The sequence below is a fragment of the Salmo salar genome, chromosome 28 (genome assembly GCF_965601325.2).
Source record: "Salmo salar chromosome 28, fSalSal1, whole genome shotgun sequence".
NCBI lineage: Eukaryota > Metazoa > Chordata > Actinopteri > Salmoniformes > Salmonidae > Salmo > Salmo salar.
In genome coordinates this window covers 41,365,001-41,383,256 of record NC_138318.1, presented here as the reverse complement: position 1 = coordinate 41,383,256, position 18,256 = coordinate 41,365,001, and the positions used below count along the sequence as shown (strand labels likewise).

At 42.0% G+C, this 18,256-nt stretch overlaps 1 protein-coding gene across 2 annotated transcripts in view; it reads right to left on the bottom strand.

Annotated features, from left to right (window-relative positions):
- Positions 1-1,567: 1,567 nt before the first annotated feature.
- The window catches only part of LOC106589988 (cofilin-2), a 25,258-nt gene continuing 8,569 nt past the window's right edge, over positions 1,568-18,256 (bottom strand). For both annotated transcript variants that reach the window (XM_045710279.2, XM_045710280.2), the window contains exons 2-6: positions 17,374-17,554; positions 7,837-7,995; positions 6,663-6,802; positions 6,221-6,297; positions 1,568-2,405 (exon numbers count right to left, since the gene is read on the bottom strand). In XM_045710279.2, the coding sequence (XP_045566235.1) occupies positions 2,290-2,405; positions 6,221-6,297; positions 6,663-6,802; positions 7,837-7,995; positions 17,374-17,376 (495 nt within the window). In that variant the 5' untranslated portion in view covers positions 17,377-17,554 and the 3' untranslated portion in view covers positions 1,568-2,289. The remainder of the gene's footprint in view (positions 2,406-6,220; positions 6,298-6,662; positions 6,803-7,836; positions 7,996-17,373; positions 17,555-18,256) is intronic.

Sequence of the window (18,256 nt, the reverse complement as noted above, 5' to 3'; positions counted from 1 at the left end):
CAGCAAAAACAGGTTTTGGGATATTTTTTGCTCCGTTCATCTTTGCCTCAATCCTGACTAGTCTCCCAGTCCCTGCCGCTGAAAAACATCCCCACAGCCTGATGTTGCCACCACCATGCTTCACCGTAGAGATGATTCCAGATTTCCACAAGACGTGACGCTTGGAATTCAAGCCAAAGAATTTAATCTTGGTTTCATCAGACCAGAGAATGTTGTTTCTCATGGTCTGAGAGTCCTTTAGGTGCCTTTTGGCAAACTCCATGTGGGCTGTCATGTGCCTTTTACTGAGGAGTGGCTTCCGTCTGGCCAATCTACCATAAAGGCCTGGTTGGTGGAGTGCTGCAGAGATGGTTGTCCTTCTGGAAGGTTCTCCCATCTCCACAGAGGAACTCTGGAGCTCTGTCAGAGTGACCATCGGGTTCTTGGTCACCTCCCTGACAGTTTGCGCTGTTCTGTGAAGGGAGTAGTACACAGGCCTTTGTTTCTGGCCATTTTGAGCCTGTAATCGAACCCACAAATGCTGATGCTCCAGATAATCAACTAGTCTAAAGAAGGCCAGTTTTATTGCTTCTTTAAATCAGAACAACAGTTTTCAGCTGTTCTAACATAATTGCAAAAGGGTTTTCTAATGATCAATTAGCCTTTTAAAATGATAAACTTGGATTAGCTAACACATGCCATTGGAACACAGGAGTGATGGTTGCTGATAATGGGCCTCTGTACACCTATGTAGATATTCCATTAGAAATCAGCCGTTTCCAGTTACAATAGTAATTTATACATTAAAGTCTACACTGTATTTGTGATCAATTTGATGTTATTTTAATGGACAAAAAATGTGCTTCTGTTTCAAAAATAAGGACATTTCTAAGTGACCCCAAAAGATTTTAACCCACTTGAACCCAACATTTCTCTGAGTTGTCGCCATCATTGTAAAGCCCTATTTATTTTTGTTGCTTTGACAAAGTCATTTCTGACGATCATTATTTATTTAAAGTGATTAGTGATTCATTTTAAGGTAAACATTTTTTTTTTTTTAAATCCCTCATTTTAAAAGTCAACCCTGTTACTTGAACTGAACTATTTTAACATTTTAATATTCCTTTTTTAAATATTTTTTTTCAAAAAGATTCATTGAACATCCGATAGTCAAATCATAGTGTAAAAGTAGATGAGCTGGGTCCTACTCTTTTTGGTCATGTTCTGATGTTTTGTGGTGGAAAACTGAGCAGGCCGAGCACAACATGTCCAACACTGTTGTTGTTCTTGTGGTGACGCATTGCATTCAATTGCCCTTCCTTGTTGCACACAACAATCCTCCATTTCCCCTGTCTTCTCATGAGGATTTATGGCTGATTTAAGATGAAATCATCAACCCTGTTCATTTATTTGGCACTTAAAAAATTGTCTATTTATTTAATTTAAATGAAAACATGTTTTTTTGGGGGGGATTAAGTTCAACATAAAGCTCTTTATGACAGAATGTTCAAATGAGGTGAAATCAAAATATTTTCTTCAATCTCTGTGGTAACAAACGGAATAATGATCAGACAGACAGACAGACCCATCCAGGGGAAATTCAGTTTCTCTTTATTATAATGTGGCGGACCTTCTGCCATCGACATTTTGTGGAGGCATCTTCCTTTTTTTAGCAATATATTTTGTGACATTTTCCAATTCAAACAAAACATCAGCAACCATGGAAGGTGTGATATCAATGGTATGCTTAAAAAAATAAAATCACATGATTGTCTATTGACTCTGTGTCCAGAGACACAAGATAACACAAATAAAAGCACATTCTAGGATGATACTAGGATCCCAAGTTACAGGAAATACATGTGAATTTGTGTAAAGTCGTGGAGCAGTGACATCTGGAAAAAAGTAAATGTATCAACTACATGGAGTAGCTATTTCATTGACCAAGGCATGTTTCTACAAAGACCAAATCAACCACTGTACTCTCGTCGTTGGACAGGTCAGTTGGAGACACCGACAGTGGGCTGCTTTTGTATCTGTGTTATGAACAGACCTGGGTTCAAGAACTATTCAAAATAATTCTAAATATTTTAGCTGTGCTTGATTGAGCTTGCCTGTTGCAATCAGTAGAAAATCCCTAAATGTTAAAAATTTTTTAATAAAAATACTAAATAATAAAAAAACTGCCCACCTGGCACTCTTAAGCAGCCTTAAGCAAACGCTGAAAAGTATCTGAAGGATTTCGAATAGTATTCGAACCCAGGTCTGGTTTCGATTGCATGTTGCACGGCGGCATCAGTAGTCAGGACCTTAGACCGCTTTCCCCTCCAGTTTTTTAACGACTCCTCTCCCTCCCAGCTTATCGATGAAGACAGAGCTGTCTTTGGCGTCTGACATGTCGTTCACCTGCCACTCAAACTTCAGACCTGTGAAACACACGAGAACACAGCCAGTCAGTCATTTCAATTATTATTATTTTTTTTTTTAAGAAATGGGGCAGTCCCAATCCTCACATATTTTAGTTAGTTTATTGGAGCTGAAAAAAAAAAAGAAAAGTAGATTGTGCTGAAATAGGCAGGTTTCAAACCCCATGCTGCAGTTCTGGAGGACCTGGCGTAGCATGCTAGACCACCCTAGGTCACTAGTCTACAATTTATGTCATTCATCAGGCTCATGAGCGCTAGAATCCGCAGTTGAAACAATAACAAAGTGGACAACCCTTCTCTGTTTTGGTAAAAAGCTGATGGATGGATGGGCCTGGAGAAATGGAACCACTCTAATTCATAGACAGCACTATGTATGCAAGGACTGACCATCCATGATATAAAAATGATAGTTTTATCCATGTTATGAGTCTATACAGTATTTGTTTACATTTATGTTGTTTACAAACATTGGAGTAAAACAATCTTATATTTTGGGTTCTGATGAGGTACGATCAGGGGCGTGTCCAGGGTGTGGCCCAGGGTGGCCAGTCCCTGTCCCCCTGAAATCTGATTGGCCACCCCAGTGCCCCCCCCCCCCCCCCCCCCCCTAGAAATTCTGAGATCTGATAGGTAGTCTCTGAATAGGCACGTATCGACAGCAAGACGCAATCTGGCCGGAGAAAGCACCCAAGCTAGCGCAACAGCACCTCTCTGTCTCAGTATGTGTAGACCATGTATCTGATGCTGTCTGGACAGTGAAACAGCATCTCTCTGATGCTGTCTGGACAGTGAAACAGCTCCTCTCTGTCTCAGTATGTGTAGACCATGTATCTGATGCTGTCTGGACAGTGAAACAGCACCTCTCTGTCTCAGTATGTGTAGACCATGTATCTGATGCTGTCTGGACAGTGAAACAGCACCTCTCTGTCTCAGTATGTGTAGACCAGGTATCTGATGCTGTCTGGACAGTGAAACAGCATCTCTCTGTCTCAGTATGTGTAGATCATGTATCTGATGCTGTCTGGACAGTGAAACAGCACCTCTCTGTCTCAGTATGTGTAGACCATGTATCTGATGCTGTCTGGACAGTGAAACAGCACCTCTCTGTCTCAGTATGTGTAGACCATGTATCTGATGCTGTCTGGACAGTGAAACAGCACCTCTCTGTCTCAGTATGTGTAGACCAGGTATCTGATGCTGTCTGGACAGTGAAACAGCATCTCTCTGATGCTGTCTGGACAGTGAAACAGCACCTCTCTGTCTCAGTATGTGTAGACCATGTATCTGATGCTGTCTGGACAGTGAAACAGCACCTCTCTGTCTCAGTATGTGTAGACCATGTATCTGATGCTGTCTGGACAGTGAAACAGCACCTCTCTGTCTCAGTATGTGTAGATCATGTATCTGATGTTTACACATACTGAGACAGAGAGGAGCTGTTTGCCACGCTCGGATGCTTCTCTGGTGAAATGGATTCAGCCTCTAGTGAATTGAATGAAAATTATGAAACACGGATGAGAAATAATTGTATAAGTTAGTTGTTTTTTTTTTATTGTAAAATATTTTTGGGGGAAGCCTGGTTTCCCTTGGCATCCATGAATACACACTACTTTGTAGACTGATGGTGTTTGAATAGATGTCCCTTTCTATTGAAATGGCAGGTGTTCGGAGGCTGGACTTATTTTGGAGTAGACGAACGTGCTCAGGTTACCTACTTAACCTGCTTTCTGAAGTGATTTGTTTGACAATCAGATGGAAACATCATGGGAGTTGTTTTTTGTTCATGACACAGTCAAAGATAATACAGTAAATTAGGCTAGATGTCCTTACCATAAAGCCCATCAAAATGGTGCAAGCGTGTGTAAAACTAGGACGTCCCGTTAAAACCGTAGAGACGTAAAATCCTGACCTTGAACGCAAACACTAATAATACTTTTGGAATTGATTTATGATTCATTTGGACAGGGAAACGTACCAAACCTTAAGTTGAAGCATTTAATGCGTTGAACCATCATAATTATATTGAAACAAATCCACCTTGTATCGATTAAAATTCCTCATTTTATGGCCCCCCTAAACTGGGTCTGTGCCCCGATCGGGCCGCCTCATCCGCCCCCCCGAGCCGCCTCATCCGCCCCCCCGGGCCGCCTCATTCACCATACCACTGGGTACGACAGTTGAACTCAGCTCATTAGGCATTTCTAAGTTACATTGTTCAAGAGTCAATAGGTCTGACCTTGTACCACTGCACATGGACTCGGTACTGGTAACCCGTGTATATAGCCCGGTTATCATCGACTAGGTAACCCGTGTATATAGCCCGGTTATCATCGACTAGGTAACCCGTGTATATAGCCAGGTTATCATTATCTACTCGGTAACCCGTGTATATAGCCAGGTTATCATTATCTACTCGGTAACCCGTGTATATAGCCAGGTTATCATTATCTACTAGGTACTGGTAACCCGTGTATATAGCCAGGTTATCATTATCTACTAGGTACTGGTAACCCGTGTATATAGCCAGGTTATCATTATCTACTAGGTACTGGTACCCCGTGTATATAGCCAGGTTATCATTATCTACTAGGTACTGGTAACCCGTGTATATAGCCAGGTTATCATTATCTACTAGGTACTGGTAACCCGTGTATATAGCCAGGTTATCATCTACTAGGTACTGGTACCCCGTGTATATAGCCAGGTTATCATCTACTAGGTACTGGTAACCCGTGTATATAGCCAGGTTATCATCTACTAGGTACTGGTAACCCGTGTATATAGCCAGGTTATCATCTACTCGGTACTGGTAACCCGTGTATATAGCCAGGTTATCATCTACTCGGTACCCCGTGTATATAGCCAGGTTATCATCTACTCGGTACCCCGTGTATATAGCCAGGTTATCATCTACTCGGTACCCCGTGTATATAGCCAGGTTATCATCTACTCGGTACTGGTAACCCGTGTATATAGCCAGGTTATCATCTACTCGGTACCCCGTGTATATAGCCAGGTTATCATCTACTCGGTACCCCGTGTATATAGCCAGGTTATTATCTACTCGGTACCCCGTGTATATAGCCAGGTTATCATCTACTCGGTACCCCGTGTATATAGCCAGGTTATTATCTACTCGGTACCCCGTGTATATAGCCCGGTTATCATTACTCATTGTGTATTAATTATTACTTTTATTATTACGTTTTACTTTTCTATTATTTCTCTATTTTCTTTCTCTCTGTATTGGAAACATTTCACTGTTAGTCCGAAGCATGTGATGAATAACATTTGATTTGAATAATGATTCATCTATAAATCCAACTGTGGATTAAAGCTTAAAGTCACGTAATAGAAGGCGTTTGAAAATTAGAGTATTTTATTGGACAAGCCAGTCTCCCTGTTTCAGTCCATTTTCTTCCATCTGATGCTGGAAAGGTTGAAGGTCGACGTCGCCGCCCTTCCAGCCATCACTGATCCACTTTTCATTTTCCATTGGTTTTGTCTTGTCTTCCTACCACACCTGGTTCCAATCCCATTCATTACATGTTGTGTATTTAACCCTCTGTTCCCCCCCCCCCATGTCCTTGTCGGAGATTGTTTGATTGTATGTGATTGTGCGTGTATTATGTTGATGTGCGACGGGTTTTTGTACCCCACTTTTTTTTGTTATTTTGGACTTTTATATTTTTATTTTTCTTTCAGCATTTATTAAAACAGCATTTATTAAACAACTCCGTTTTATTTTATTTTTAACCAAGTTTGTTCTCCTGCACCTGACTTCCCTGCCACCAACACGCACCCATTACACTTACCTTGGAACTTTGCTTTAATGTATTGCTTTGAGCTGGCGTATTTCATTTTCTTTTTGATTGTTGAGTGTTCTGGAGCCCTGTAATTAATAAACAGAAGAATACTACATTTAGAAAGTGTTACAAACATTTTGCCTTGAGTCAATTAATAACAAATCCTCTCTCTCACACACACACTCCATTCAATATGGCTGCCATGGTAACGTTATTCATGTAATTCTAACTCTATGGTCCAACCTACCTACTATGATCTATAGTCCACCTTCCTTGCTCTCCCAGGAACAAGTCGTACTGGGTTAATTATTGTAATCTATTTATTCAAACTCTTTTAACCTATATGTTATTCTCACTTTTTAGCCAACCTACCACATGAGGAAGACCAGGTCCTAAGGGTTAGTGTTAGTTATTACAAGTCTAGTTATTCTAACTCTACGGTCCAACCTACCACATGATGAAGACCAGGTCCTCTTTGGGGCTGTCCTTGCTCTCCCAGGAACAGTCATACAGGGCATAGCGGCAGTCATCCGTCGGCATCATGTTAACGATCTTCCTGAATACGTCCTCCTCCCCGTTCAGGTCCTTGACCTTAATTGATTGGTAATTGATTAATTGATAAATTATATAGAGCTTTTTTCCCCAGATGTTCACGTTACTAACCCTAACCCCAGTTATAATAGTAAGAAAGTTTGGACATTGCGGTTTCTGCATTTTGATACATTAACATGACACTACATAATTATATGGCAGTCACGTTAGCTCCCAATTACATTATACAGAATGTTCTGATTTTTAAACAACGCTACGTGTAACTGAATGTCTAGGATTAGAACAAAGTAGCTATTACTTGCCATCATTGGATAAAATTAATGCTTAAAAAAAAGGCAAGGCGCTAACATGGCGCCCATTCTACAAGTTGCCCGAACTCTCCGATTGCTTACAAAATGTCACCCTATTTCCTACGGGGGGGGGGCGGCAGGTAGCCTGGTGGGTAGGAGCGCTGGGCCAGTAACCCCAAGGTTGCTGGATCGAATCCCCCGAGCTGACAAGGTCAAAACCTGTCGTTCTGCCCCTGAGCAAGGCAGTTAACCCCCTGTTCCCCGGGCGCCGAAGACGTGGATGTGTTGATTAAGGCAGCCCTCTGCACCTCTCTGATTCAGAAGGGGTTGGGTTAAATGCGGAAGACACATTTCAGTTGAATGCATTTAGTTGTACAACTGACTAGGTCCCCCCCCCCCCCTTTCCTATATAGTTCACTACTTTTGACCGGAGATTTTTTTAATGAGATTTAGGATGTAGCCCCAAAATTCTTTCTGCGATTCCTCGCATCCTACCTCCTTGACTCCATCTCAGTAATATGAGGGTGGAGGGGAGGTCCCTCCCCTTGGACCTTGTTCTCCAATTCATTTTGAGAACGAAGCGAGGAGAGAGGATGCAAGGAATCGAGGAAATAGGAATTGAAAAAGGGCTTAAAAATGCCTAAATACTTGGTCCTCTGAATCTCAGTTGGTACAGAATGGCGCTTGCAACACCAGGATAAGAGGACTTTGGATAAAAGTGTCTGCTAAATGTCCTATATTATTAACTGATAATTATATACTATTATATATGCAGCTTCTGACCTTCAGGCATTTGTCCTCGTCCACGATGATACATTTCCCGTCGTCGCTGATCTTGAAGAGCACCAGCTTCAGCTGCTCCTGCTTGTCAGCCCCCTGGAGGCGAACTCTGATCTTGTCAAACGTGAGGACGACGTCATCATGAACCGCTATTCCAGAGGCCTGGTCACAAAGGAGAGAAGAAGAATACAATGGTCACAAAGGAGAGAAGAAGAATACAATGGTCACAAAGGAGAGAAGAAGAATTAGAAGAATACAATGGTCACAAAGGAGAGAAGAAGAATTAGAAGAATTCAACGGTCAAAAAGGAGAGAAGAAGAAGAATCCAACCTTGTGGTCAGACAGTTGTACTAAGCTCCTTAGAAATATATAATCTTGAAGAATCAATTAGAATATAAAGTAATTGAAATAACCATTGTTTGAACAGCAGGAAATCTTAATTTCCAAATTAGGACCTTGTAACCTTACAGATGTATTTACATGCAGGGATTGACATTAAAAAGGGTTGACCGGGGCAACTGAACTCAGCAGTCGGGCAAGTGAGCCTGCTATGTGGTTGCCCAATTGTGCGGGTGAAATGTATTCCTGAAAACAACCAAACTGCAAAGAATTCCATCCGCCGGATCTTTGTGCTTCCTTACCATTTACAGTAAGTGAACGACTGACAAGTTTGGCAATGTGTGTGTGTGTGTAATTAGCTATTTTCATATTTTTTTTGTGCAAGTGACCATAATCTTTGGAACACCCAAAAAAAACTCCTGACTATTGATGGGAAGTTCAGCTCTTTTAACTGACTCTGATCTTTGACTCATTTTGTTCATTTTGAGTCAGTAATGCCTAACGGTGAAAGATTAACTGAAAACTGGAGAGTCATGATTCTACAAGCCTCTTGTTTACATGGTCGTTTAGCATAGGAGGCTTATTGGAGCCGTCATTTGTGACTGAGACTTGTAAAAAATATGCTTTAAAAAAAACAAATGTACATGTGTTGATCGCTAGGCATACAAATACGATTATTTCTTTAAACATTTTAAACGAGGTCTAGTTGTGGCCACAGCCGACTAGATTCTGAACGACTCTTTGCTCGACTGCCACGAGGGTGATAAGTACAGTCGTTTGAGGAACTACAGCCCCCCCCCCCCCCTAAAAACGATTCGCTCTCGGGTTCAAGTTTGTTGAGCAGCGAGTCTGAGTTTCTGTTTTAGTTCTACAAAGCGGTGTCCATCATAACATTCAATAATCAATTCATTTCATTAATTTTTTTGCACCATGCGATGATCAATGAACAGTTCTAAACATGTTTCGTCTCTGTGCTCATGATCGATTTCCCTGTATGCAGTTGATGGTCGGAGGAGCCGCTGAGCCAGAGGATTAATGTATTAATCCTACTGTAGGACTCATTTGCGGCCAGCACTAGCAGGTCAAACTAACGACTAAAATGAACGGGTCACTCAGAAAATCATGACTCTCGAATCAGTAAAAAAAAAATAAAAAAATAAAAGTCATTCAAAAAAGAACGAATCGTTCGCAAAACAGCATAAATGATATGTAAAGAAACGTCCTCTCACTGTCGACTGCGTTTATTTTCAGCAAACTTAACATGAGTAAATATTTGTATGAACAAGATTCAACAACTGAGACATAAACTGAACAAGTTCCACAGACATGTGACTGACAGAAATGGAATGTTGTGTCCCTGAACAAAGGGGGGGGTCAAAATCAAAAGTAACAGTCAGTATCTGGTGTGGCCACCAGCTGCATTAAGTACTGCAGTGCATCTCCTCCTAATGGACTGCAACAGATTTGCCAGTTCTTGCTCAGAGATGTTACCCCACTCTTCCACCAAAGCACCTGCAACCGTCTGGGGGGGGGGGGGGGGAATGGCCCTCACCCTCCGATCAAACAGGTCCCAAACGTGCTCAATGGGATTGAGATCCGAGATCCGAGCTCTTCGCTGGTCATGGCAGAACACTGATATTCCTGTCTTGCAGGAAATCACGCACAGAACGAGCAGTATGGCTCGTGGCATTGTCATGCTGGAGGGTCATGTCAGGATGAGCCTGCAGGAAGGGTACCACATGAGGGAGGAGGATGTCTTCCCTGTAACGCACAGCGTTGAGATTGCCTGCAATGACATCAAGCTCAGTCCGATGATGCTGTGACACACCGCCCCAGACCATGACGGACCCTCCACCTCCAAATCGATCCCGCTCCAGAGTACAGGCCTCGGTGTAACGCTCATTCCTTCGACGATAAAAGCGAATCCGACCATCGCCCCTGGTGAGACAAAACCGCGACTCGTCAGTGAAGAGCACTTTTTGCCAGTCCTGTCTGGTCCAGCGACGTTGGGTTTGTGCCCATAGGTGACGTTGTTGCCGGTGATGTCTGGTGAGGACCTGCCTTACAACAGGCCTACAAGCCCTCAGTCCAGCCTCTCTCAGCCTATTGCGGACAGTCTGAGCACTGATGGAGGGATTGTGCGTTCCTGGTGTAACTCGGGCAGTTGTTGTTGCCATCCTGTACCTGTCCCGCAGGTGTGATGTTCAGATGTCTTAGGCGTCTCACAGTACGGACATTGCAATTTATTGCCCTGGCCACATCTGCAGTCCTCATGCCTCCTTGCAGCATGCCTAAGGCACGTTCACGCAGATGAGCAGGGACCCTGGGCATCTTTCTTTTGGTGTTTTTCAGAGTCAGTAGAAAGGCCTCTTTAGTGTCCTAAGTTTTCATAACTGTGACCTTAATTGCCTACCGTCTGTAAGCTGTTGGTGTCTTAACGACCGTTCCACAGGTGCATGTTCATTAATTGTTTATAGTTCATTGAACAAGCATGGGAAACAGTGTTTAAACCCTTTACAATGAAGATATGTGAAGTTATTTCGATTTTTAGGAATTAACAAGCCACTGTTGTAGTCGAGTCACTAAACCTTGAGTCTGAGTCTAGTCCCAAGTCTCCTGTGCTCGAATCCGAGTCAAGTCCCTATGGCTGAAGTCCAAGTGCTCAAGTCTGAGTCACTGGGTCTGAGTTTAAACAAAATATACCACATTAATATTGGTTTATGTGCACAAAGCAAAAACAAATGATTCAGTTTTTTTGTTGTTAACATATTTGGTATTTTGGTTACTGCTGTTTTTTTGCTTTGCTTGTAGCTCATCTGTTAGATTCGTGCCAGGATTTGGTAGAAGAAATCTGCCCAGCAACAATGTCCTCCCGCTTGCTATTTTCCGCTTTCCCTATGCCCAAGGCTATAAATTCCTACCTGGCGGGTGAGCAGAGTTTGCCATTCAAGATGCGACTTGCATCTCTGGTGGGTAGCCTGAACTCATAGGACCGGTATAAGCCCTTGGCAGGCCATCTAGTCATGAGTTAATTTGAAAAGACAGTTGCAAGGAGTTTCTCTAATCTCAAAATCGGCATACCACTTCACAGCTAACCACAGCCAGCCAGAGGCTGTAAGCTGTTTTGTTGTCCCTTTATAGCAATAAATGCCACTCTCTAAATCGTCTCACCCACTTGAAGAAGTGTTGATCACTATGTACAGCGGCACCTCTTAAAAAAAAACACAGAAGAAGCCGAAAAGCCTCAACAGGGATGTTATCATTGTTCCCATCCACCAACTAGTCTTCAAACCTGTTTAATACTCGATAGGTTTTCCAGTAACTTCTGGAAAAGAAAATGTAACACCTAGACCAGTTTAATTGTTTGTATTTATCTTCATATATACAGTCATTGGAACAGTATTTATATTTATCACCACGGAACCTTTTGAAATACCGAACAATACACGGTACCCATTCAGTTGATATAGATAGATGGAGCACCAATTCACTAGCCTGGATTTTGAATTATGCATGGAGAGACTAGGGTCCGTGCAATCCTGAATCCTTGGGATGTCCCTACTCCATAGCTTAGCTAGCTATTTTCTTTATTTTTTTCAAACCAATGCTTTTGAACATTTCTCGGTTTTTTTTGTTCTCATCTGTTCATGCACCTGATTTGAATGTAAATGTTTGCTCAAGTAAGTAACATTAAGTAGTTTTAGTTGTGTAACGTGAACATCAACGAGGACAATAATGCAAGCTAACTAGTTAGCCTAGCTAGTTAATGTTACTTGGCTAGCTTGCTAATGGTTTGATGGTTTGCTAACGTTAGCTAGCTATCCAGCTAGAACTTGGCTATTGCTAGCTAGCTAGCTAGCTAGCTAAATGGTAAATGCTGTTAAGTTGGCTAGTTTGCTATCTGATTGTGACCTTGCTAGCCGAGTTACTTAGCTAGCTAGCTTATGTTTGATGCTAAAATTGGCTAGCTAGCAACATTGACTAACGTTATAGCTATTTACATAGAGGAGAAAAAAAGCCCTGTCTTTATTCATGTGCTAATCTGGAGTCTTTCAATTATTTTATTTAACCTTTATTTAACTAGGCAAGTCATTTAAGAACAAATTCTTATTTACAATGGACGGCCAAACCCAAATCAGGATGACGCTGGGCCAACTGTGCGCCACCCAATGGGACTCCCAATCACGGGCAGTTATGATACAGCCCGGAATCAAACCAGGGTCTGTAGTGACACCTCTAGCACTGAGATGGAGTGCCTTAGACTGCTGCAGTGCCACTCGGGAGCCCCTAATTAGGGCAATGGCCAGTCCCAGCCTTGTATTCACCACAGCACCATGTGGATGTATGTACCGTTATATTCACTTTGCCCAGATAAGACTATCCGCTCCAATAGATTAACCCTGGGCTCACTGCTCAACACTTACCAGTTTACCAGACCAATGCAATAGTTATGTTACCTTACTGCACTACCAATGTACAGTATATTAAAAATAAATAAAAAAAACTTAAGTGAGAAGTAGGCATTGGTCTGGACCCGAAGAATAAAGGAAATTCACATAAGTACCACAATGCCTATTCCACCCACCAAGGTTGTCTAGCACACAGCTTTGACCTACTACAGTAACTATGTTGGTCTATTGCACTTCAAACAATGTGTAGGCAGGTTGCTTAGGATTCAAACCTTCTCAAAACTGCCTCATTTAAACTCTTAGAGGAGGTGCTTCCACAATGTGATTTTTCTTTGTTCTGCATACAAGATAAAGTATTGGATTCTTCACTCACAACACCGATCCCATCCCATTACCTTTTCCAGCTGTTTTTATTATTTGAAAATAAAGCTTTGCTTTTATACTTACAAGACCATCATGCTTGATGGAGCTGTTTAGTCTTGTTGTAATGTGGTGCCTGCCTGTAATCCAAGTCATTGAGAGCAAAATATATTTTTTTTTGGGGGGGGGGGGGGGGGGGGTCAGTAGGTGTCCAACACAGCCACTCATGTATAGAGGTCTATAGAGCCTGTCTCCATCCCTGATTTCTAAAACCGTTAAACTTACCGGTGTAGTACTGACATAAGCTCAGAAACACTTGTTTTGAAAACATGGTCCCGTTTTATCAATTGCCGTGCTGATCAATATGGGCAGTTCATGACCTCTGTCAAATGAATGTCACTTAAAGTTCTGTCTATCGCCCCCCACACACACACACACACACACACACACACACACACAATAATACTGACATTCTATGCTGCTACGGCACTGAACTTATTGCTCTGCAGATCACCATCTGACTGCTGAGGCAAGTCCTTCCCACTGCGAGCTAGTCAACAGAACCCTCACTGCTCTGCAAACCCAGTGCTGCTAATATTCTGCTTACCATAGTAGCCCATCCAGTCTAAGTGCAAATAGTCCAAGTCACCAATGACACAAGTTGTGGCGCAGCTCATCAATGTGGGAAGAGAACAGTTAGAGCCCGTTGGGTTCAAGATGAGAGTCGGCCAGCTGGGGTTAAGGGTCAGGTTATCACACAGGACTAGAATGAGTAGAACAGGCTTCCCTATTCAAGTCAATGATGCCATAATGGACTGGCAGCCATTTTGAGTGCACCAAAGCAAAGCGGGAAGTAAAAGCAGTTATAGTATTTATATGGGTGGTCTGGGTAAAGGCCGCAACGGCAGTTTCAGCTTAGTCACATCAAAAACACTCAGCGTTTGACGATCTCATCATTTATGTGATAGTTCATTCATTGCCAGGTGATTGATTAAAGTCAAATTGTTAAATTCAGATTACATTTTTTGCAGGCTTTAATATCACTCCATATCAAGGCATAGCCTTACGTAGCCCTATTAGCTCTACGTAGCCCTATTAGCTCTACGTAGCCCTATTAGCTCTACGTAGCCCTATTAGCTCTACGTAGCCCTAGAAAGACTCACCTGAACAGGACTGACCTGAAAACAGAGGCAGTCTCTCAATCCTGAACAGGACTGACCTGAAAACCAGAGGCCGTCTCTCTCACCTGGACAGGACTGACCTGAATGCATTTAGCTGAGGAAGCTGCACCCACATGGGGCAGACATAGCCTAGGGGGAAAAGATAAACATTTCCCAAACAAGTTTGTCAGCTGAAACTGTTGTATAAACAATTTTCCAGAATGAAGATGGTAAAAGCTCTAAAAAAGGTATAATGTTATAACGTTATAGATTTAAATTCATTTTTGTTTCATCAGACCAGAGGACATTTCTCCAAAAAGTCCAATCTTTGTCCCCATGTGCAGTTGCAAACCGTAGTCTGGCTTTTTTTTTTATGGCGGTTTTGGCGCAGTGGCTTCTTCCTTGCTGAGCGGCCTTTCAGGTTATGTCGATATAGGACTTGTTTTACTGTGGATGTAGATACTTTTGTACCCGTTTCCTCCAGCATCTTCACAAGGTCCTTTGCTGTTGATCTGGGATTGATTTGCACTTTTCGCACCAAAGTACATTCATCTCTACGAGACAGAACGCGTCTCCTTCCTGAGCGGTATGACGGCTGCGTGGTCCCATGGTGTTTATACTTGCGTACTATTGTTTGTACAGATGAACGTGGTACCTTCAGGCATTTGGAAATTGCTCCCAAGGATGAACCAGACTTGTGGAGGTCCACAATTTCTTTCTGAGGTCTTGGCTGATTTCTTTTTATTTTCCCATGATGTCAAGCAAAGAGGCACTGAGTTTAAATGTAGGCCTTGAAATACATCCACAGGTACACCTCCAATTGACTCAAATGATGTCAATTAGCCTATCAGAAGCTTCTAAAGCCATGACATAATTATCTGGAACTTTCCAAGCTGTTTGAAAGGCTAGACGTCCTGCTAGCGGGACAACTTCCGGTGAAACTGGAGGGCGCGGCAATTCAAATAAATAATCATAAAAATGATGGATATTACACATTTAGGTACATATAAGTGTCTTATATCGGCTGAAAGCTTAAATTCTTGTTAATCTAACTGCACTGACCGATTTACAGTAGCTATTACAGCGAAAGCATGCCATGCGACTGTTTGAGGACGCCACACATCAAAATATTTTTCCACCTGCACAGGTTTCATAAATTCACAAAAAGCAATTAAACATTTACTTACTTTTTGAAAATATTCCTTTGTTTTGTCATCCAAAGGGTCCCAGCTATAACATGTAGTGTCGTTTTGTTAGATAAAGTCAGTTTAGTTGGCGCCATTGATTTGATTAATCCACTCGTTCAACTTGCAGAGAAAGGAATCCGAACATCTACCGCTAAACTTTGTTTCAACAAGTAAAAATACGTTTCTATTCACTCCTCAGACACCCTAAAATGTAATCAAACTATAATATTTCTTACAGAAAGAAATATGTTCAATAGAAAACTGATTTTAGCAGGTGCATCTTGTCTTCATCGCGTGCCCAAACACGAATTTCCAAGACTGTGTCCCTGTACAAAAACTCAGATTTCTAATTCGTTTTGGAAGTTACAAGCCTGAAACCTTGAACATAGACTGCTGACACCCTGTGGAAGCCATAGGAATTGCATCCTGGGAGCTAGAATTCAGAATGCCCCTATACTTTCCATTGTAAGAGCATGGCCTCTCAAAAAAGAAACATTTCCGGTTGCTTTTTCTTCTACCCTATCTATTGTGTTATAGTCTCCTACATCATTTTAACATTTCTACAAACTTCAAAGTGTTTTCTATCCAATGGTACCAATTGTATGCATATCCTGGCTTCAGGGCCTGAACAACAGGCAGTTTACCCTGGGCACGTCAGTCAGGTGGAAATTGAGAAAAAAGGCGCCCTAAACTTCTGCCCCACTGGAATTGTGACACAGTGAATTATAAGTGAAATAATCTGTCTGTAAACAATTGTTGGAAAAATTACTTGGGTCATGCACAAAGTAGATGTCCTAACCGACTTGCCAAAACTATAGTTTGTTAACAAGAAATTTGTGGAGCGGTTGAAAAACAAGTTTTAATGACTCAAACCTAAGTGTACGTAAACTTCCGACTTCAACTGTACATGGAGTATAGTGAGAGAGAGAGAGAGATGATTGGAGTATAGAGAGAAATACATGGCGTATAGAGAGAGAAACTATTATTGGTCCCATGTTAACAAAGAGTCTCAGCGTAGGTGAGCTGATCTTGGATCGGGTCCCCGGGTCAACACATTGATGAACTAAAAGGCCAATCAGCACGCTTTGTGAATACAGGCCCTGATCTTTGTGAATACAGGCCCTGATCTTTGTGAATACAGGCCCTGATCTTTGTGAATACAGGCCCTGATCTTTGTGAATACAGGCCCTGATCTTTGTGAATACAGGCCCTGATCTTTGTGAATACAGGCCCTGATCTTTCTCAGTAACTTTTCTTAGTCTCTCTCTTGGCATACATAGTTTCCTTGTGAGTGGTCTAGGCCTCTGTCGGCCACATTCCTGGAGACAGTAAGGAACAAGTCAGCACTAGTCGTAGAACCGCCCTGGTGATGCCAAAACACTCAGGAGGGCGCTGGTTGTATAACTAATGTCACCCTATTCCCTATGTAGTGCACTACTTTAGACCAGGGCACGTAGAACCCTATTCCCTATATAGTGCACTACTTTAGCCCGAGGCACATAGAACCCTATTCCTTATGTCGTGCACTACTTTAGACCAGGGCACATAGAACCCTATTCCCTATGTAGTGCACTACTTTAGACCAGGTCACATAGAACCCTATTCCCTATATAGTGCACTACTTTAAACCAGGGCACATAGAACCCTATTCCCTATATAGTGCACTACTTTTTTGGCAGTTCGAATGCCCCCTAAACTTTTTATATTCCTTACTTACAGAAGAATCCAAAACATATTGTAAGACAAAAAAAACTTTCATCCGAATGGCAAGAGTACGCAACAAAAACGTTTGCTCTTTAATGAAGATGGCGAAAGTAACTGTGGACGTTGTGAAAAGAGCCAAAAGAGCCAAAGATTCAGGATATATTCCCACTGAGGTTTACAATTATCAGTGTGGTAAATATTGGACTGGAGAGAGAGAGTTATACTATCCATTTGATAAGTTATTTTTAAAACCGTTTCTCTCAGTTTCATAACATAAGACATATTTTCCTAACCTCTAACCCTACAATATATAGTAATACTGAGAATATGTTGGCTTAGGAAGCGCCATCGATGCAACAAAAAAAAACATCCAGTACTCACCATTTTACACTGCTGTGAAGAAAGTAGACAGGAGAAGGACGAGGATAGGTGTATCCAGCGCTTTTTGGTCGGGAAAGAAAAAGCAGGTAGAAAAACAGGGAGGTTGGATTGCAGCGGTACACACCCGTCAGCTTCCTGTTTCCTTCTGACGGCAAACGTAGCCCGAGGCTAGGCCAGTTTCCTGTAAAAACAGGTATATTAAATTGGTAAGAACACTAGAAGGCTCAATGCAACACAATTTATAAACACTAACTTATCACAATGCTAATAAAGTCATACAAGTTACCTGACTATGTACACTGAACAAAAGAATATAAAAACACAACATGCAACATTTTCAAAAGGTTTTATAAAAGAGGAAATCAGTCAATTGAAAATATATTCTTTAGGCCCTAATCTATGAATATCATGACTGGGAATACAGATATGTATCTGTTGGTCACTGATACCTTAAATAAAAAGGTAGGGGGCGTGGATCAGAAAACTAGTCAGTATCTGGTGTGACCACCATTTGCCTCATGCAGCGCGACACTTCTCCTTCACATAGAGTTGATCAGGCTGTTGGCTGTGGCCTGTGGAATGTTGTCCCACTCCACTTCAATGGCTGTGAGAAGTTGCTGGATATTGGAACTAGAACACACTGTTTTACACGTCGATCCAGAGCATCCCAAACATGCTCAATGGGTGACATGTCTGGTGAGTATGCAGGCCATTGAAGAACTGGGGCATTTTCAGCTTCCAGGAATTGTGTACAGATCCTTGTGACATGGGGCCGTGCATCGTCATGCTGAAACATGAGGTGATGGAGGAGGATGAAAGGCACGACAATGGGGCCTCAGGATCTCATCACAGTATCTCTGTGCATTCAAATTACCATCGATAA